The 21,614-nt window shown below is 40.9% G+C and overlaps 1 protein-coding gene across 3 annotated transcripts; it reads left to right on the top strand.

The window, feature by feature from the left end:
• Positions 1–2,256: 2,256 nt before the first annotated feature.
• On the top strand, positions 2,257–21,536 carry bmal1b (basic helix-loop-helix ARNT like 1b). Of its 3 annotated transcripts, none has more exons than XM_072661036.1 (20): positions 2,257–2,361; positions 7,663–7,731; positions 9,645–9,737; positions 10,531–10,678; positions 10,915–10,935; positions 12,201–12,239; positions 12,411–12,449; positions 12,645–12,802; positions 13,646–13,725; positions 13,845–13,937; positions 14,221–14,338; positions 15,787–15,936; positions 16,079–16,325; positions 17,675–17,781; positions 17,923–18,073; positions 19,363–19,448; positions 19,867–19,975; positions 20,067–20,163; positions 20,332–20,407; positions 20,841–21,536. In XM_072661036.1, exons 3-20 carry the CDS (start codon positions 9,725–9,727, stop codon positions 20,999–21,001), a joined length of 1,893 nt encoding a protein of 630 aa, XP_072517137.1. In that variant the 5' UTR covers positions 2,257–2,361; positions 7,663–7,731; positions 9,645–9,724; the 3' UTR covers positions 21,002–21,536. The 3 variants fall into 3 exon arrangements, with proteins under 3 accessions (XP_072517137.1, XP_072517139.1, XP_072517138.1); XM_072661037.1 differs by lacking the exon at positions 2,257–2,361 and adding an exon at positions 4,408–4,771; XM_072661038.1 differs by lacking the exon at positions 12,411–12,449.
• The last annotated feature ends 78 nt before the right edge of the window (positions 21,537–21,614 follow it).

The following is a 21,614-nucleotide window of genomic DNA, read 5'->3' as shown; positions in this document are numbered from 1 at the left end:
TTTTGGGTCCTCAATATATTATCTGGTGGCCTCAACATATTATCTTGTGGCCTCAATATATTATCTGGTGGCTTCAATATATTATTTTGTGTCCTCAATATATTATCTGATGGCCTTAATATATTGTCTTCTGGACACCTTTAATTAAAAACAATCACAATATCAGTTTTATGGGCTCTGTACTATTATGTAAGAACACCAGCTATTCAGATTGTGCTCTAAGAAAGTTAACTATTTATGGTTGTTTGGGGTTTTTGTTGAGGTTGACAGTCTTATGATGTCAGTTCAGCGCAAAGCAGTGTCAGCTTACATGTAGTGAAATTCGCTCATAAAGACCATTCCAGCAGAGGCTTTAAGGAGAAAATAATACCCGGGATTGAAACACTTTTGTTTATCACAGGAAATTAAACTAAACCTAAACTCAATTTTAAGTTTTACTGTGTTACTGTGGTATTTCTTCTTAAATCATTGAGGGTTTTTTTTGTTCAAAAACCTCAGAAATGTGACCCTTTTGCATATTGTGTAAAGGATTTCAAGTATTGTTATGGTGTATTTTTCCATATAGGTTTGAGAAATGTTGTTGTTTCTGAGGCTTAGAATCTCTGATATCTAACTAAGAGCACAAATGCCACTCTTTCACCTTTTCACCTTTCACTCTGTTCATTCTCTCCATCCTCTCTCTGATCTCCATGCTGTTTTATTCTCTTGGCACTTTGTTTCTTGGAAAAAAAGGGCTTAAGTAAGTCAGATGACCTTGTCTTTTCCCTGCACTAGGAGATAGGCAGTAATGTGACAGCCGCTGAGATCCTGGCTTTACTCTCCTGTCTGAGCGGAATCCTTTCATTTAGCTGCTCTGCTCGCCAATGGATGACTGGATGCTTATCCCTCGTGTGCGGCGCAGTAGGAGATCCGGCGCTCAGGGCCGCTGTGGAAATGAGTTCAGGCAAGAGGATTCGAGGTCCATGTTATACAACTGACTCCAGCATTTCTATTAAGCCTGTCTTGGCATGGCTTTATTCCTACTCTTGTGCTTTGGCCTACAGTTTGGTAATATGTGGTAAAAAAAAACAAAAAAAAACAAAACAGGAATCAGCATATTCTCTGAAATGCACAGTATTTAAAGTTTACCGCAGAATGGCATTAGAATTTTTGATTTGTAACTTATTCATTTGTTGTTTATTATCTATGAAATTTGTAAGCTATGTCTGCTTCAGTGAATGATGATAAAGTTATTGGATGTACTTTACATGTTACTTTGTTGACCCCTAGTGGTGAAAATGCAGAAGACAACGGAAAATACAAGAGGATCATGACGTGTTCTCCAGTAATATTTTAAAAACTATACTTTTAAGTACTTCTGTGCCTTAATAATTTGAGTTCCCCAATCAAAGTATGTGTAAATAACTTATTTTCACTCTATTATTCTTTTTTAACGTATTTAATTTTACAATACAATTATTTAAATGATTATAAAATAATTATATTAAATTAAATCCAAACGCACATACAAAAAAAGCCGAATTGTTATAATTACTTACATTTATATCAATAAAATAACGTTATTGTCATTATACAAATATAGGCTTGTGCCAATTATGATATTATTATATCAATACATGCACTATTCAGCTTCTACTCTGGGGCAGAGATAATACCCGAAAAAATATAGGTACATAGGTAAATGGGAAGTGGGTAGTACACAGCAGGAAAATCAGGCCAGGTATGCATGTTATAGTACAATAATCAATAATTAAATATGACAGTCTGATTGTAGACTCCCATTTCCCCCAAAACCTGCTTCTGTCTGCACTGTAGATCACAGGCCGGTGTAACTACTCGGTAGGCCCATGTCCAAACCAGGGGGCATTTCACAAAGCTGGGTTTCTCAATTAAACCAGGCAAATCTAACCTGTCCAGTAAGTGAAACACTGCCCTCCCTAAGTCACACTGTAAGATTTCCCCCTAATGATGTTGTGTAGTGAACCCACTGCTCTCTGTTTGTCGATATGTCCAGGGTCAGAAGAGCATAAGAGCAACGCTTGTCAGTCTGATATTGCGCTAATAGCTCCTTCACTGACTGATCTGTTTGTGTTTAGGAAGCAATAACAATCTTCCGTAATTCCATTGGTCGCCTTATGGGCTCCTCGCCTTGCCATTGGCTGTCGCGCAGATGAGGCGTGGCTGCGATTGGCTGCAAACGGCAACGCCGCCGGTTCGGTCGAACGCCATTGGTCCGATAAGTAGGTTAGTGGCGCGCTGCTTATTAGCAGCGGAGAGGGAAAGTGGGTCAGTGTAAATATGTACAGTCGCCGCGCCGTCCATGTTAGCGTGAGCGTGCATGTGCTTCCCTGCCTTCTTCAAGTAAGTACGACCTTTTAGGCTCCTAGGTGTTGAGCACTGTCTGGCTGTGGCGTATTTAGCTACATTAGCCCAATTTAGCCTAATGTCTTGTTTTGTAGTCAGCGGGGCGGAGAGGAGTAGCGCCAGGCTCGTAACCTGACTGCGTTACTGCATAACTTTTAAAGCCCTTCAGTGGAAACAGTGGGACCTGGCTAACTTGCCTTGAGACCTGGTTTGAATGAAACGGCACTGTAATGTATGACTGTAACGGGTCTGTACTCACAGCACGACTGCTACTCATTCATTTCTACGCTTATTGAGTCCAAGCATCATATAAAGCGCACAGGGGTTCGCAGCGTTGTCTCTGTGTTGAGCACAGGCAGCCATTGGACTACACTGAGCACAACAGCAGACGGTGTGTCGCCCCTATCTGAAGTCCTTCGTGTGATCTGTTGCGTGGTATTTCATCCTGTCTAATGTAATGAAACGTACGAGAATGCCTTGAAATCGATCTGTATTTGGTAAAAAAAAAAATAATAATAATAATACAGCGATATTGGCTGGATGCATGTGTGTAGCTATGTGTGTATGCACGACACGTAGTGGTGCAGTAGGCTAATACACAGCCCTTCAGGCTTGGTGGCCTTAAGGCTCGTTGTGGTGGCTTTAAGAGGTCAGTCCTCATCCCCTGCTCCCCTCATTTGCCCCCCTTCTACACAGCAGTGTGTCATGCAGTGCTTCCAGGGAAGTGCTGGATACCTCTGAGAGAGCAGCCTGTGATGTATCCTCACATACATCAGCCTTCTTAGCTCACACATCCTCCTCAAGTGGGCCTGAGGGGTAGGGTAAAAGCACAGGCCTGCGCTGAGTGAAGAGAAGCAGGACTGGGAGCAAGATTAATGCCCTCAGTAGACTGGTGAGGGCTAAGAGATGATGATGATGATGATGATGATGATGATAATCCTAAAGTGAATGCAATGTGTGCAACATGTACACCTGTACCCTTTCCAGCATGTAGTATTTTATCATACGCATGGGGGCTCGGAAGGTCCACTGTTCAATCCCCTGGACCGTCACGGCTGAGGTGCCTTTGAGCAAGGCACTTAACCCCCAAGTACTCCCAGCGCACTTAGGTGGCTGCCCATCGATTTGTGTGTGTGTGTGTGTGTTTACTGAAATGGATGGGTTACATGTAAAAGAAGCTGAAGGAGACAGACAGGGCAGAAGGACGTGTTTGAGTAAGCTTGAGTGCTTCAGTTTGACTTCAGTACCTCAGCTTGTTGATCTGAGTCTGTTGGAAGTTGCTGGAGATTATTCAGGTTTAAGGCTACGTTCACACAGCAGGTGAAAATGGCCCAGATCTGATTTACTGTCCAAATCCGATTGCTTTGTTCAGTCGTTCCCGCTGTCTTCTTGTAGTGACCTCTATCTGACAGAAATGTTGCTGTTGCTGTGTGGAAACTGTACGTCTAATCAAAAAGTTGTAGAATAGCCCGAATCACACAGTCAGACTGAACAGCCTGGAGTTTGAATGACGATGATATCTCAAATATTTCGGTAATTCTTTATGCTCTCCAGGCATGTGACGATAACAATTTTTATTGGACGATATGTTGTCCCATAATTAATTGCAATGAACAATATTATTGTGATTTTAGGACAGTTTTATGCCGCTGATATAATTATAATATAATAACATAATGATGTAGTTTCAGCTTTTTAAAGAGCAATGAACATTTAATTTTAAGAATATTCAGACATTGGAATTTTAAGAATATTCACGTTAACAGGCTCGCCTTAGCCATTTTCACTTACGAACTCCAGAAAATGTCCAGAGAATCTGGTCCAGGTATTTTACGCAGTTGCCCTTTCACACATCTAGCGTACAGCTGGAGATTTTCCATGTCAGATGTGTCCTCACTGCAGAAAATGTCCCTTGCGGTTTAGGCAAGGGGCGGCACCTGTGTAGCACATGCAGTGTAGTTACGTCATGATGTTGTACTTTATCCTACCCGGCAGGATAAAGTCTGGGTAATGTCCGGTACATTTCCATTTCATTTACATTGAGGCATTGAGCAGACGCTCTGATCCAGAGCGACTTAAACAAGTGCTTCACTGTTTACTCAGAAAATACCCTTAACTAGTTTGTATAGACTAGGATCCAAAAGATCCCTCTAAGCTAAGATACTACTGAATACAGAAGCCAGTATGGAGACCATAATACTCCACACTACACTTCGCCCAAGTACTCTCGGAAGAGCCGGGTCTTCAGTCAGCGGTTGAAGACAGCGAGCGACTCTGCCGTCGGGCACCCAGGGGAAGTTTGTCCCACTTCTTTGGTGCAGGACAGAAAAAAGCCTGGACGAATGATTCGGATTCGGCTCCTCCTCCATGATTCGGCTCCTCCGGTTAACGTCTGGAAAGGTTCTGGGTAACTCTACATGTTTGTTAAATAAACACATGAGCAATATTGAGGTCAGCAAAAATTACTGAGGTCATGTCCATATGTTGTACAGCCAGTCCATGATGTAATCATCATAACAAAAAAAGATCATTGATTTTTACCATAATTTAAATCTGAAAGTGGTTATTTATATCGTTTCAAAATATTCTTGGACCAACAGAAATGCTTCAAAATGAGTTCTGAAATCTTTACTTCGACTTACAAGGTTTTGGAGTCGGAGCAGCGTAATAAATCAGTATTAATAATTGCTTTGCAATGTGCAACCACAATTATTGATAAAATCTAAACATCTGTCTGATTCTGATTAATAGCACCAATACTGGCATCATTCCAGTATCATTGTGCATCCCTACAAAGCTCTGGGCCTTTCTGTGTGTATTTGTGTTCCTTTCAGACGAGTCTCATCTGTGTTTTTGACCTTTTTCCTCTTCGCTCATTTCCTTGCCGACGCATTAAGCACAGTGTTTGTTGACGCAGTGGATGATAATGGTGTTGTTGCGCGTGCTCCTGAGGACAGAAGGCTCAGCATGTGTTTTCAGCCCACGTAAGAGGAAGTCTTACTTGTTTACCGACTGCTCTGAGATAGATCCATAAGAGCAGCCTGCGGGCAAAGAGGAACAGGAAAGAGGATTTCTCTGGGAAAACAACCCTCGCCCGTGTTTAGGTCTGCTACCACAAGTCAGTCACCCAGGAGAGTTTGTATGGTTGGGCGCTGGGCTCTTTAAATTAAAGCCAAGTGTATTGTGACTCAAGTAGAGTGGAAAGGAGTGGTCATTACTGTCATTCCTGTCCGTGTTCCAAAACGGCCGACTACAGGCTAATATTTGCTCTGAAGCTTTTGAAGGAAAACGCTTTCCATAAGGCAAACAAGGGCTATTATCACAGGTGTGAATTTAGGAAGAGGAAACAGTCCTTCACCGAGGCCTTTATCAATCTGTTATTGCTGTTGCCTTTTTTATTGCTTTATTGGTTTATCCAAAGCATTAGTATCCTTGTGTTTTGCTGAGAAACTTCAACCTTGGTTGAACCTAAGATTCAGAATCCCTAAGGGAGGTTTCTCACTGCTTTACTTTACTTTACTTTACTTTACTTTACTTACTTACTTACTAATTTCTGTCCAAAGAAAGCAAATTGCACTCTAATTTTTAATCATATCCAATTCTCAGCCACTAGCTAGACCCCCAATCTGGTTCTTGTCAAAGTGGCTCAGATTCTTACGCTTGCCCATTTTCCCCCCTGCTTTTAACACCTTTATCATCTTCAAAAACTGACTGTTTACTTGCTGCCTGTTATATCCTACCCCTTGACAGATGTCACTGTAGATGAATCAATGTTTTTCACTTCACCTGTCGGTGGTTCTAATGTTATGGCTGATTGGTGTAACTACACATTATGATTGCAGTTTGTCTTGATTGTACAAATACCTGTAAAATTAGTGGTTCCCAAGGCTACAAGTCCATCTTTAGAGATCTGTGCGCAGTGTCATTAAGAATTTAACAGGCCATGGCACTGCAGCCAACCTTCCTGGACGTGGACAGAAGAGAGAAATTAATGGAAGATTGCAATGAAGGATTTTTCTAATGGTGGCTAAATTACTTCAGTCAAATTGTTTTTTTTTTACTAATTTAAGGTGACCTGCAGAACAACAGTACAGGTACAACAGTGTAAGCTCACATTATCTGAGACCCAGGAGGAGTCCACTGCTCATAGAGACATAAAAAAAGCCAAACCGTATCTGATCAAGCCTCAGTCCTTCTGGAAGAACATTCTGCAGACAGATGTGACCAAAAAAGAGCTTGTTGGTAAAGAGCATCATTGCACAGAACACAGCCCCTACAGCCAAACATGATGGAGGTTCAAAGATGTTTTTGGGTTGTTTTGCTGCTCTAGAACTGGATACCTTGACTGTATACATGGTATTAATAAAGCTGATATTTTATCATTTGACACATCAGACATAATTATCAGACCTCTAATACAAATGGATCGTCAGCAGACTTATCAGCTGCCGTGACTTTGTGTGCCCATAGCAATAATGATCTCGAGCATCACTAGAGAGGAAGCGTGCAGGAGAGCGGATGCAGTAGTATCAGGATGGGTAAACAGCTTGCCATATTGTGGCAGTCTTTGAGCTTTGGCTGAGGATCTGTGGCCTCCCACAATCTTCTTGTTGCAGCACACCATCTGCACATCACCCATCTGTCACCCATCCTGCCTTATTCATCACAACAAGTTGCTTATTGGTGACCTTACAGCCCCAGCTGCTAACATGTACTGCACTACTGATCATGCAGTCACTGAGTCATGTTGGAGTGGTCATGACGGTTCATAATGTGATTAGAATGAAGACCACATGAGTGGCCATTACTGTTCATAATGCGATCAGCAAGACATGCCTTTATCAGCACCTATGACTGTTCATATGTATGAATGGCTCTGACGGAATAATAATATCCGGCACTCACTATGAAGCACTCCTATTAATGGCTGTGACCGGTGATAATGCACTTCTATTTCATTGCTTTTTAAAAGGGTGTCATTTGCATTATTGTGCTATTATATATCCATTATATCAGTGGCATAAATTCTTATAAATTTGTGGCAATATTTTATATGTATTTATTTTTGTATTATTTCTGGGACAATACAGTATATCATCCCAATAAAATAGTTATCCTGACAGGCCTAGCTATGACTGTTACAAATGCACTCAGTATGAAGTCCTCATATGAATGGCAGTGACTTTCTAATGCCCTCACTAAGAGTTCATATGAGTGGCTGTGACAGTTCATAGTTTAGTCATTATTTACTCCACCCTGGACTGGTCATGACTTTGTCCATGCTCTTTTTGTCTGTAGGTGTAGTGCCTGCCCACGTGTCTGGAGGTAAAGTCTGTCACCGAGAACTGGACTCTGGTCCCCACTAAGGTATGTACCCTTGGCAACACAATGCGTATCTCCCACAAATGTAGCCCATAGTCAACAGCTTAGGTTAACGATTATGTGTTTAAAGTGGCCATGAGCACAATGTTAATGTTGACCATAGGATAAATGTTTTTCGATTTAACACTTTTGGACCCTGCTGTAATTATTGAATAATATTATTGACTTTGCTGGTGTACAGTATATTCATTTACCAGTGTAAATCATTGGACACACACCTCAAGGCACTCACAAGGGAGTAGATATAAATTGTACTACCTTCTTCTCTTTCAGTGTATAGCTATAGCAGGGGTGCCAATAAATAGAAAATAATATACAGAACATGAAATAGGACTGTCGTGTGTTTCCGTGGGTTTTTTTTAGTCTACAGTACCAGCTTGTTTAGTCTGGTCAGCTGAACTGGTTGGTCCTTGAGGCCACTGAGAGAAAAGACAAGAGAAGGTGGTTAAAGCATTGCTGACTCATTTAAGCACGGTGTGTTAACAGGCTTATCCAGATGACCTACATTCACCCAGCCCTCTTTTCTTTTTTTCTTTTCTTCTTTTAATAGAGCCCTTGCTTTTTGCCTTCTTCCATTTTGACTGAAATTCACCCTGGCTGGCTGCTAATGGAACCAGCCTACTTTGTCTTTGTGTCATCTGCTAGCAGGGATGTAATGATGGATAATTTGACCCACACATCCTCTCCGTCTTCCTCCTTTTATTCTCCATCTGCTCATTTTCTCAGTAGGCCCAGAATTAGAAATGCCTTTTGGAAAGCACTGTGTGTCGTCTGATAGTCCAGTGGATGCTCAGATGCTGTTTAACAAGCCTGTTTACAACCCTGTTATTTCGCCTCGGAATGGGAAATCTCTACTCTGAAAGCTCTGCTTATGGGAAGCAACAGGAACTTAACAAATTATCAAACAAAGCAATATAAATACCCTGGTCACCTTTAAAGCAAATACTTTGTTGCCTAACAACTCAAACTACTTTCTCATATTCAGATTTTAAAGTCATTTTTGGAACATTTCTGTTGGTCCATCTAACAAATGGTCCTCATAAAAGTAAGGCCACAGTAAGGATTTTCAAATGATGTAAAAAACATAAACTGTTGGATTTTATGTTAATCATTTTTAGTAAAGAAAAGCATTTAAGCATTTGTAAAAAATGCTCTGAAGCTTCTGAAGCTCCTTAAAATGGGTTGCAATGGCAAAATTAGGCCAGCTGCTTTGAGCTCTTCAAAAATGATTCCCAGACAAGAGGTGTGTGTGTGTAGAACATGCTCCTTTTAGACCCGTGGTGAACCGCGAGGAGGCTGAGAGTGTTACGCGGCGTGTCTGATTCAGCGTTCTGACACCCTGAAACTCTAGAGTCATCTGGATGGGCTGCAAGGTAGCAATGTAGTAAGGGGAAAAATAGGTCACTGGAGAATCTAATTACAAGGCGACTGGCGGCTGCTGGAGAGCATTAGTGCTGGTCTGATTCTGACAACCGAATGTAACCTGAGGTCTTCTGCTCTTCACACACCTTTTTTTAAACCTTCAATCCGATAGTGAAAAGCATAAGCCGTTAAATAGAGACGTTCACAGCCTAGGGAAACAGGCCTTCCGTAACAGAATTAGCTTCTAAAAGTCTATGAAAGAAGGTGAGGAATATCAATGTGCATTATTGAGTTTGGTGATATACAGCTCCTGGTCTTTCTTACTGCACAGTTGTTCCATCCCATATGCAACAGACTGTTCTGGGTGGTGTCAGGTCATCACAAATTATGCGTTTACTGTCATTTGAGGCGATGTTAATTGGCACATATGTGCTGCTTCTGTATCTTCACGTAAATCCTTCCATCATCATTATCACCAGCAGGATCTCAAAGTTATGAGTTATGTTAATTCTTGTCTTAACTTGTCCCGCCCACAGCCTCACTCGAGTGTCCTTACATTGCCCACCAAAATCCTTGGGATAATTCTTCATGAGATGGTCTGACAATATCAATCCTCATGAATCTCTGTGGTAAGTGCTGAAAGCCCTTGTTCTTATGGTTCAGCTTATTTTCTTTCTTTTAGTTTTAAGTTTTTATTTCTAAACCCCGATTCAAGATTGTCATAAGACCAGCAGCTCGTTAGAAAAGCCAAGTTCTGCTGTGTTCCTGGAGACTACTTGTAAACGCAGATTTACGCAGAACGTTCCATTGTTAGAACGTCCACTCCAAGAGTGGCACAATACCAGTTTGTGTTTTCCAATACTGATATGTATGTGTATATATATATGTATGTGTATATACGTGTGTTCAAATCATCACAGCAAAGCTCTAAAGTCTAGATTGAGTCTAGTTGAAAGCCTTTTCCCTGCACAGTAGAGACAGTTATGCCAACAAAAGCAGGACAATTTTAATACCCTTGATTTTGAAAGAAACAGTGAATGAACAGGTGTCCTAATATTTTTGTTCTTTAGTGTACTTTTTGAAATATTTGGAAATAGTTGGAAAAAAATGTCTTGACTTTCAATAGGAGTCAGTGTAAAAAGATTGTATTCCAAGACAATTTGGAGCATTGCTATTAGTCTATTTGTCATGCTAAATAATATTTGTCATAAATGTGTTTCCACTGCGGCAAATTAAGCAAATAAACAGAAATGATATTAAAATAGCATTCAAATGGCAGAAGCATGTTCTCTCAAAGATTTTAACCTATTCATAAGCAGCAAAACATGTAAATCGTCTGGGGTTGCCAAAATGTTTGCCTACGACTGTAGAGACCAATGGGTTTGAGAAAATAGTAATTTTTTTTTTTATTCCCCCCCACAGACAATCTAATGGCAGACCAAAGAATGGACATTTCCTCCACAATGAATGAGTTTATGTCTCCCAGCTCCACTGACCTCATCAGCAGATCCATCGGTACACCCGGGATGGAGTACACCCGCAAGAGAAAGGGCAGCTGCACCGACTACCAGTAAGCCACGCTCTGGTTGACCAGCCTTCGGCAGTCACTCAGAGCATTCTTCATATGTCCTGCGCTACACCAAACTAATTATCATTTAGCTCTCTTCTATGATCTGTAAATGACCAACATTAGGGGTAGTTTCTTACTGCAGATCACAGACCTCTGTGTAGGTTGTACTGTACAGTAAAATTTGGCAAATGCACTAAAATTTGCCTTTTTGTTTTGTTTTTCTTGCTCTTTTACAGAATTGATGGATTTTCATTCGAGTGAGTATTAAAATACCTCATTTGAATAAACAAAAAAGTCAGATGTAGCCTGGAATTACATCTAAGGCTTCATTATTCCATCAGTTAGAGGTCATAACTGCACTTGCAAGGTTTCAGACCTGGAATCGGTGTAGCCCGTATTTGTGTTATCGTAAGTGAGGCATGCAGGCGACTCTCTAAGCACCTCTAACAATGACTCTACCTGGAAAGCCCTGGTAAATCATTCACCAGCATAAATGATTTGTTACCAGCTCTTTTACTGATTATTAATAGGTACATGGTTGTCAACACATTGAGGCCATTTTCAAGGCTGTTAGATATGTGGAATTAGATATATTAGATATATAGATGATGATATAGATGATATAGAGATGGGTTCACTTCTGTGATCTTTCTATCATCTAACAAGTAACCTGCCTTTGAGTCTTATATCAGGAGGAATATTAAGGAAATTATGAAGAAATGAGATTAGGCACTATGCATTTCACAAAGTCACACTCTAAAGGGGGAGAGATGGTAAGAACATATTATGGTTGCTAGTAATTTGCTTATGTTTTTGCATTAAAACATATTACATATGGGATGCTACACTTGAAGCAAAGGGGCTTTATATACAGTAGTACAGAAAACGCTACTAATGGAACCCCCTTTTGGGGCTATATAATATAATAGTTCTATATAGAACCATCTGACAAATGGTTTTCCACCAATCTGAAGAATCCCTGAAGAATCAGTCAAAGGATGGTTTAAGCAATGTGTTCTCAAGCTTTCTGCAGACAGGGACCTCATGCGTATTTATTTTATGAACACTATTTTTAGTTTTGCTGGTGTGATCAAGGTGCTTTGTAACCTTTGTAGCTCGGCTAGCCTTTTCCATCTACTGTCACTGTTCACACTTAAATCAAACTTGATGTAGTCAGCATTGTACATGAAATGTAAGTAGCTTCTTTCTCCAACACACCTTGTAAACGTTCTGGCAGAACGGTTTAAATCTACAATGTACTCCATCCTTATTGGTAGAAAACGTGGACAGTGCAATATCTGCTCAATGAAGGCGGTCTGAGACACACTAGGTCTGGGAGAATGCTTCTGTTTATGGTCACAGTACATAGTACATACTGTTGCCTATATTAAAGAACCGTGTTTGGCAGTAAATAAACAGTGTATGGCAAGCTTATTATTTTTTCATTGTGGGACTGTAATCAAAGTAAAGGTTTAAGAAGATTTAGATTGTCTGAACTAATGTAACTGTTTGATTTCTCAAGGGACAGTATGGACACAGACAAGGACAAGCAACTTGGAAGGTAAATATATCAGCCCTAGAAAGCTTTGTTATATGTTCTGGCCTCATTTGCTGAAATATACCCTTTTGTATGGCAGGTATTTTTATTTACATTGACAATTAAGCAAAGGTGTGGTCCTTCTATGGTTCCTAAATAAAAGTCCAATTAAAAATGGATTTTGTCTCCTAACAGAGACTGCATTGATCAGCAAGGCCGGATAAAGAATGCTAGGTAGTGTAATCTTCCACATCTTCACTCCTGTAAAGGGGTTTATTAGGGTGGAAATGGTCTATACTCAGTGACTCACACACTCTCAGAGCGTAATTGGTAGGGCTTTTTTAATGAGTCAGCTAAGCATATGCATGAAAGACATTTAGAGCTTGGTATGTTGTCTCTTACAAGTCTCTTTCTCTGGGCCCTCCACAGGGAGGCTCACAGTCAGATTGAGAAGAGACGGAGAGACAAGATGAACAGCTTCATCGACGAGTTGGCCTCTCTAGTGCCTACCTGCAGTGCCATGTCCCGCAAACTGGACAAGCTGACCGTGTTACGCATGGCCGTGCAGCACATGAAAACATTACGAGGTGAGGATGATGCTGCACTGGCTGCACAATATGGACAAAATACCATATTGCAATTATGTTATCTATATTAATATATTCAACATCATGTTACTTAGTGAAGAAGTCAAGAAGTCTTGTTTACAGATTGGAGAACCTAGTTTAACAAACAACCATCTCTGCAGCACTCTGTAGCCTTTATGACTGAGCGGCAAGACGGAAGCCACTGTTGAGTAAAAGGCATATTTAGAATTCTGTTTAGAATCTGGTAGCATGTGGAAAAAGATCCTTTGTCCCGATGACACGAAAAGGGAACAGCAAGCTCTTTGTCTGCTGAAAAACAGGCATTGAGGCATCACCTGGCTAATACCACATTACTGTTGAACGTTGTGGTATTAGCATCGCGCTACACAAACTCAGACTCGGGTGAGAGTTCACCTGTTAACACAGCAGTCTCACAACATCTGTGGAGAGAACTGAAGATGTCCGTTCACAATCGCTCGGTATCCAGTCTGATGGAGCTTAAGTGGCTCTGCCAATAGGAATGGAATAAACTGCTCAAATCCACATGTGGAAAACTTGTAGAGATGAATCAAAGAAGACTTGCAGCTGCAATTGCTGGCAGAGGGTGTTCTACGAAGTATTGCATAAAGGATCTGAATACTTTTGTGAATTAGAGATTGAAGCTTGGATGTTGTTATGGTAGGTTGAGTGTAGATTAATGGGTAATCAAACTAAATACAGCAAAAAACTAAGGAAAGGGGCCTGAATACGTCCTGAATCCACTGTATGTTTGTTGTTGTTTTTTTGTCATCCATTATACACTAATATGTATCATTTACTATATGATACTATGCTTTACTATAGGTGCTGCAAACCCTTACACTGAAGCTAACTACAAACCAGCCTTTCTGTCAGATGATGAACTGAAGCATTTAATACTGAGGGTATGCAACAATAAAGAGCTTAACTTTCTCAGATCTGTTTGCTGACTAACTGTTCATTTTTTTTTTTTTTTTTTTTTTTTTTTTTTGGTTTTTGATTTGATTGTATGTCTGACCCACAGGCTGCCGATGGCTTTCTCTTTGTTGTCGGCTGCGACCGGGGAAAGATTCTGTTCGTTTCAGAGTCTGTGTACAAAATTCTTAACTACAGCCAAGTAGGTCCTACTGTCTTGGCATGGTATGATTTAAATTATTTTTACTTTTAAGATAAAAGTAAAAGCCCAAGTTTGAGGTGTATATTCTTTTTAAAAAAAGGTGCTTTAAAAGGAACCTTGTTTGTAATAGAGATGCGTGGGTGTGAAGAATCTTTTCGTCAACTGAAGGTTCCTTAAGGCTCTAAAAGGTCCTTCACACTCACATCTCTGTTACCAACATGGTAACCACTGGAAGCACCTTTTATTTAGGCACTAATGTTGCCTCTTGTTTGTCTTGTGGCAGAACGACCTGATTGGCCAGAGCTTGTTTGATTACTTGCATCCTAAAGACATTGCCAAAGTCAAGGAGCAGCTGTCCTCTTCTGACACAGCGCCAAGGGAGCGACTCATCGATGCCAAAAGTATGTCCCCTTGCATCTCGGATTACTGATCTGACCTTTGGCCCACCGGGCTGAGAAGAGGCAGGTTATAAGGTCAGGGTGTAGTGTGTAGAGGCCCGTAGGTGTTGTATAAATGCCCCCTGCCCAGAATGAAATCTAATTCCTCATTTTGTAGCAGTGGAATTCTCACATGCGCTGCATGACAAAACTTTGTGGACACTTTGATTTTCATTGCTGCTTTGATCACGTATCTGCTTAGGTTGTGTTACATAAAACAGCTATTACTGTGCAGTAGGGACACCCTTATATGGGAAATGTTTTTTTATGTAATATGTGATGATGCTGTTACATACATGAGATTTTGTCCAGATAGATTACAGAAAAATATAATATTTGGACTTTTATCTGGTATTTTAAATGTATAGAAATATATGTGAATAACATCCAACAGTTCTTCAGCAACGATATCTAATGATAACTGTTTACTGCAGTTATGATATTTACAATATTATAAAAATAATATTTAAAATTCAAATGTTTGACCGTATTAAGGGAAATTTTATTTTTTTATTTATGAGCCAAATTTACAGCCCTTGAATCAATAACTCCTTAACGCAGCAAGGCTTATTACACACTAAGGTGTATTACTCAGTAACTACAGGGATCTTCTGCACACACTGGTGGGGTTATTCTTTAGTAATAGATGTAGACATCATCAAATTTAGCTTTTAATCGGCTGCCCAATGCTGATCATTTTAAAGCAGTTATTTGCCAGGATGGATATGATTCCAGCATTGTTGCACATCCCTATTTTTAAACATTCTGCTTCATGTTAGTAACGTTTTGGTATAAAAAAGGCCAAAATGATGGTCTGGCCTCAATAATAATGAAATTGTATTTTTTTCAATTTGTTTCCAAGTTGTTAAATGAACATATTTAAAATCCTTTGGCTGTGCTTTTAGGTTTAAAAATACCCAGAAACATTCATATAAACTCAAGGATGATGTGTAGTATGTTATTATTCATCTTTTTAAATATTAATATATTAATATTAATAGCATAACTAATATTGCTAAAGTAGCCTATGCAACTACAAATCAACGCACTTGATTTCTACAACATATTAACATTTATTTATTTACAGGTGAGGTGTTATACACAGGTGAATAGGTAAAAAAAACCTGCTGATGTGGTCACCTAACTACACTAGCACTACCTAAACCAGCTTGAACACCCATCAAATAGGCTTCAGTAAGACTGATAACATTCTATTGCAGAAGTATCAGGTCCAGTGTTGACCTGAGTAAAATACCTTGTGCTTGTAATTAGGGTGAATTGTTTATTTTATGGGGACGGATCACCCTCCCCTTCAAGTAGGCTGGCTAAGCCTCAGGTTTGGAGCTCTGTAGTTTGACTGATGTCTATGTTTGAGCAAAGGTCAGAGCGTGTGTTGTGATGCTCTCCCACAGCCGGGCTGCCAGTCAAGACCGACATCACCCCAGGGCCTTCCAGGCTGTGCTCGGGAGCTCGTCGCTCTTTCTTCTGCAGAATGAAGTGCAACAGACCCCTTGTCAAGATGGAGGACAAGGATTTCCCCTCCACCTGCTCCAAAAAGAAAGGTAAATGCATTTTTTTTATTTTTGGGGGGGGTGTTGTCAGAGTTTTTTCTTTCTTACTTGCTTCTGAAGTAAGTAAAAAATGTTTCTTGAGAAGTTTTTGAGTTAACTGAATAACCCTTATTTTTATTTTTTATATTTACAGCTGATCGCAAAAGCTTCTGCACCATCCACAGCACGGGCTACCTGAAGAGCTGGCCACCCACCAAGATGGGCCTGGATGAGGACAGCGAGCCTGATAATGAAGGCTGCAACCTCAGCTGTCTGGTGGCCATTGGCCGCCTACACCCTCACATAGTGCCCCAGCCTATGAATGGGGACATCCGCGTCAAGCCCACAGAATACATATCGCGCCACGCCATCGATGGCAAATTTGTCTTTGTGGACCAGAGGTAAGTGGGCCATTTGATCATTTTTTATAGTGAATGTACACAATTTTCCACTCATCCGATTCGTAGTCAATCAAGCAAAATTTGTTTGGCCTCCATAGTTTACTTTTTTTTATTTTTCTGGGTCATTCTGTCTGCCGTCAGCAGCCGAGAGAACACAATTGGCCTTGATCTCTCTGGGTTGGTAGATGGCTGATGCTCTCTCCCCACGTCACTTCATGTGTTTGAGGAGGCATGTATCAGTCCCCACACCCTTCCAGTGTTGAGGCAATTACATGTGATGCGTGCAGATTTCTGAGAAATGCCTCATTTTAAATTACGGCTATTGATGGAAATCATGTAGATTTAATGAGGTTTTAATATTAGGAAGGTTCTCCTGCCAGAAAAAGAATAACATTTCTTGAAATGTATGAAAGTTTCAATGAAAAAGCAGATTTATTACTGTGACTCATGTAACCTATAATCTGGATCTGTGAACAGTGCCCAATAATTAGAGCACGAGACAGCCTGGCACACCTTTGTGAGTTTTTAATAAGAATAAGAGTTTTTAATAGGCAAAGTATTTCTGGAACTGGTTCTAATCCTTTAGCTGATTGGGTCAAGCTCACTACAGCCTCCATCTTTTAAACAGTCACTGTGGAGATGCACTGTTTTGAATTAGAGAGCTGGTCTTATGATATGCTGACCTTTTGTGTGGTCTTATATCTGCGCCATGGAGCAGTTGTGGAGTGAGCGGTGAGCCTGGCTTACTCCCTTTTAGCATGCTCATAGATTTAGCATGACGCCTTGTGTGTTTTAAAGAACAACGCTGGTCAATATCCAAATTTAGTGCCAGCAAAATGTTCCAGCAGGAGGAAAAGTGGCAGCCCAAAGTGGCTCTGAAATGTAGGGCAACCGCTTGGCCTAAAAATACCATGGTGCTCTACTCAGGGACAATCAATGGCACAGTGTAATTGTGTGTCAGTGGAGCATTTGGAATTTTTACAAATAGCCTCAGCTAAGATTTTGCAGCAGGACGTTGAAGTTTTTTAATTTATTTATTTTTTATTTCCACTTTGGAAATCCAATAAATTCCGTCTGTTAATTTTTTAAAGAACGTAATTCTCTTTGCTATGTGGTAAAAATGAACTGAAAATGGGATTTCTGAGCCAGTGCTTGTTATCCCATATTTTCATGGACTTGGCTGGTAGCTCACTCACTTCTAGTTCACAGCATTGTCCCCAAGGGGGCGCTGATAGCACTTGACTATTTTATTGTGCTTCATTTAAATTAACCATGTACGTATCTGCTCATGCCGACACATTGACACTTGTATGTTTGCCAGTCATTACCATGAACTCTTCTCGTTTCAGGGCTACTGCCATTCTCGCTTACCTACCCCAGGAACTACTGGGGACGTCTTTCTACGAATATTTCCACCAGGATGACATCGGGCACCTAGCAGAATGTCATAGACAAGGTAACTGCAGGATTAATTTACTGCCACAAAAAAAGAAGACTGAGTTTTGATTATGATTATTCTACGTAATAAGTAAAACCACATTAAATTAACATTTGTATAATTAGCAAGGTTTCTTCATGGCTGTGGTTCTCTGTGCAGTGCTGCAGATGCGGGAGAAGATCAACACTAACTGTTACAAGTTTAAAATAAAAGACGGCTCCTTCATCACTCTGAGAAGTCGATGGTTCAGTTTCATGAACCCTTGGACCAAAGAGGTCGAGTACATTGTCTCCACAAACACGGTCGTCTCGTAAGTGCACAGCTCCACTAACACACTAGCACACGTTGCATACACAGTTATTTTACGCAGCACTGTGAATGGTTTTACTTAAACTGATAAAGTAACTGATTACAGAACGTCAGCTTAACTTAACTCAACTTAGTTTTGGCTAAAGTTCTCCTATCTCTGCACCTCAGCTTGATCAACAATACATTCTGAGTTGAGCCAAATCAGGATGTAAACTTCTGTTCTTCTGTTTTTGGACAAGCATGCAGCTAGACAGCTGCACCACTCTAGAGCTGTAAAACCACATGCATTTCTGTGTTTAAGAAAGATCGGAAACTTGGATTTACTCAGAACTGTGTGTTTTTTATGTAGTGTAATTTCCCATTTCCTAAAGGCTGGTTCATACCTAGTGTGGATACAGCATGGCACGCATTCCGTAGCGCTGGACTGTCCACATCGCACAATGTTCATACCTCCTGCGCCACTGCCCCCTAGCGGTTGTGGACTTTCACGTTAATATCATAATTCTTTTTTCTTGTCATGCGTCGAGACCCATTTCCTGTATGACCTGCTGCCTTAATATTTAATGTAAATATCTGTTGTGCAATAAAAAAATAAAAAAAAACATGTAAACACACTGATCGCACACAGACATGGCGGTCAGCTGGTTAGAAGCAACAGTTGTTCAGTTGATCAGTAAAGAAGAGGAGCTTTTACTGGAACTGACTCACAGACGGAAAAGCAGTGGCACCAGGGTACGCTCTTTACAGCACTACGCAAGGCAGCATTGTGAATGTAGCCAATGAACAACAGAGGCTCGTATGCGTCATCACGTGGACTGGCCGCGCTGTTTAAATCCGTGCCTGACAGCTTTGTCTGCAAATCAGTCACTTCGCATCAGCAGTAGGTATGATCCAGCCTTTAAGCCTCCCAGTGCTGGGGGAGGAACACAGACTAGTTAGGAGGGGAGTTAGAAGGAGAATGTTTGACTAGCCTAAGCTGAATTTACTCAGATTTGACTAGTTTACTGTAATCAGTTTAAGTTGGTCTGACTCGGGCTCAGGTTGGTGCCTCTGACTGCTTTATTTTATGTGAAATGATGATAAAAAAAAATAAAGCAATAACATAGCATAATAAAGCATAATAAAATAGTCATATCTAAGTATAGAATGCACACTTTTAACAGAATATATATTCGTTTATGTTTTATTGCTGCCAATTTCTGTGGCTTCTAAGGGTTAAAGAGTGTGCTGTAATAGAGTGCATGTGTAGAAGGAGTTGTCTCACTGATGTGTGGGATGGTGGTGTTTCAGGGGCAGTACACTCGATGGTGGGGACCCCAGCTATCCTCAGCTCGTTGCCTCCCCCCAGAGCATGGACAGTGTTCTCACAGCCGAGGGTAAGCAGATTCAAATCTTGTCAGGGCTGTAAAGGAAGCAAAGCAGCCCCAGAGTATCACTGAGCCACCGCCATGCTTCACTGTAGGCAGGGTATTCTATTCAGTGTATGCTTCATTTTTTTTATGCCTCCTCCACACATACCGCTGATCCATAGGCCTGAAAGGTTCCAGTTTTGTTGCATCGTTCCACAGAAGTTTGCTCTACTAAGTACTACAGACGCTTGTCATGAAGGGGTGGAATAATTCGGTGACTGCAGTTTTTGTTAAAAGTGGCATTTTGTGTTGAATTTGGAATGAAACACTTGGCTGTTAAAATTCTTGTTTGATTGGTTTATTGCAAACTGCTAATTTGCTTTAAAGGTTGAATCCTTTTGAGTGCTGTACTGTACACATAACTTTTGCTCCTCACTGATTCCAGGCTCAGGGAAGCGCGTTCTGCAGACAGTCCCTGGCATTCCTGGAGGCACGAGAGCCGGAGCAGGGAAGATAGGCCGCATGATCGCAGAGGAAGTGATGGAGATCCACAGGTAAGCTGCTTTCTTATGAGGTCAGGCTGTTCCACTGTGAAATTCAACTGCGAGGGGGTTTTAGACCATGACTCTCGCTCCTGATTGGCAGGATACGAGGCTCATCACCTTCCAGTTGTGGCTCCAGCCCGCTCAACATCACCAACAGTACGCCCCCTCCAGACACCTCTTCTCCTGGGGGCAAGAAGGTAAGTGTCCTACTTTGTCTTTGTTTTTGTTGTTTGTTTGTTTTTTATTTATATATTTTTAGTAACAGCAGCAGTCTTCAATCGTAACCTATCAGTAAATTAATATAATATTAACAATAAAGTCTCATTCTTCTTTTCTGTTTTTTATTTTTTTTTTTCCTGATTCAGAATGGTGGGACTCCAGACATTCCTTCAGCAGGCATGGATTCCATAGGATACCCTTATTCAAACAACTCTCTTTTAAGTAAGTACTGCTAGAACAGGTTAAACTAGAGCTTAAAATGGGTGGGTCAGTGGCTGTGCTCTCTCTCCCATAACTCTTAAGCGATGTTGGCCGGCACAGGCGTCTGCTAGCTGGTGTGGCAAAGCTGAGGACCTGCCGCATTCCTTTGAGCATGTCTGCAGTACGGCAATGTCGCATCGGCAGCAAGTTTAAAAAGAGGCGGTGGCTTGCTTTGCATGTAACGTGCAACGTGAACATGTGCAATAGTCATACACAATGTGCAATTTCACGTAAAGCAGATTTCATCCAAAAATAGATTGCTTTTGTGCAAATATCAAACTATATACATAAATATTATGTACAATTCTTGTGCAAATAATTCAAACATAAAAAGGTGTTTTTAATGTACTGTTTTAAAAACAACACTGTGATATCTTCCTCTGCTGTACCCCAGGTGACAATTCCCACATCGGCATTGGTGACATCATGGACGACCCTGGCTCCAGCAGCCCCAGCAATGATGAGGCTGCCATGGCGGTCATCATGAGCCTGCTGGAGGCTGACGCAGGACTGGGTGGACCTGTTGACTTCAGTGACCTCCCATGGCCTCTGTGAAATCAGCCTGACTTTTTCCTTCTATCCAAGACTGGAAGGAACGAGGGAACAGACGCAGCAGGCGTAAAACGGGACTTCTGTTTCCACCGTGTGTCTGCATCATCTGGGCCAGGTTTTTTCCAAAAGCATCACAGCCTAATGATCACCGTATTGGGAAAGTGTTGTTTTTTTTTCCTCCACGTGTTATTACCATAGAATAAAAGTTACGCTGCAGAGCTTTTCGGGATCGCAGGCCAGAAAAAAAAGCATGAACAGACAACAGCAGCCACTACAGCTAAAACAAGCCTCATGTTGAACAACACAAAGCACACAAAAGATTTTTGGACTTGCAGGTGTATTCGGTGTATATTCATGTAAGTCACACTGGAATCCACCCACTTCTCTGTACATGGCACTTCTGTTCTTTCCTGTATTTTTGTTGTACTTATATGCAGAGCTCTCTAACGTACAGGTTGTTGTTTCTCAAAATATATATATGGTATTAAGTGTATTGTATGGGCAGTGACCTTTTTAAAATAAAATACTTCTTTCTAGGCCTGTGTGTATGTATGTATAATTACGTATGTTTATAGACCCTTTTTCCACGTTCAGTTATGTTGTGGCCTTGTGCTAA

The sequence above is a fragment of the Salminus brasiliensis genome, chromosome 17, assembly GCF_030463535.1.
Source record: "Salminus brasiliensis chromosome 17, fSalBra1.hap2, whole genome shotgun sequence".
Taxonomy (NCBI): Eukaryota; Metazoa; Chordata; class Actinopteri; order Characiformes; family Bryconidae; genus Salminus; species Salminus brasiliensis.
The sequence above is the reverse complement of the archived record's forward strand: the minus strand, read 5'-3'. Positions and strand labels throughout refer to the sequence as shown.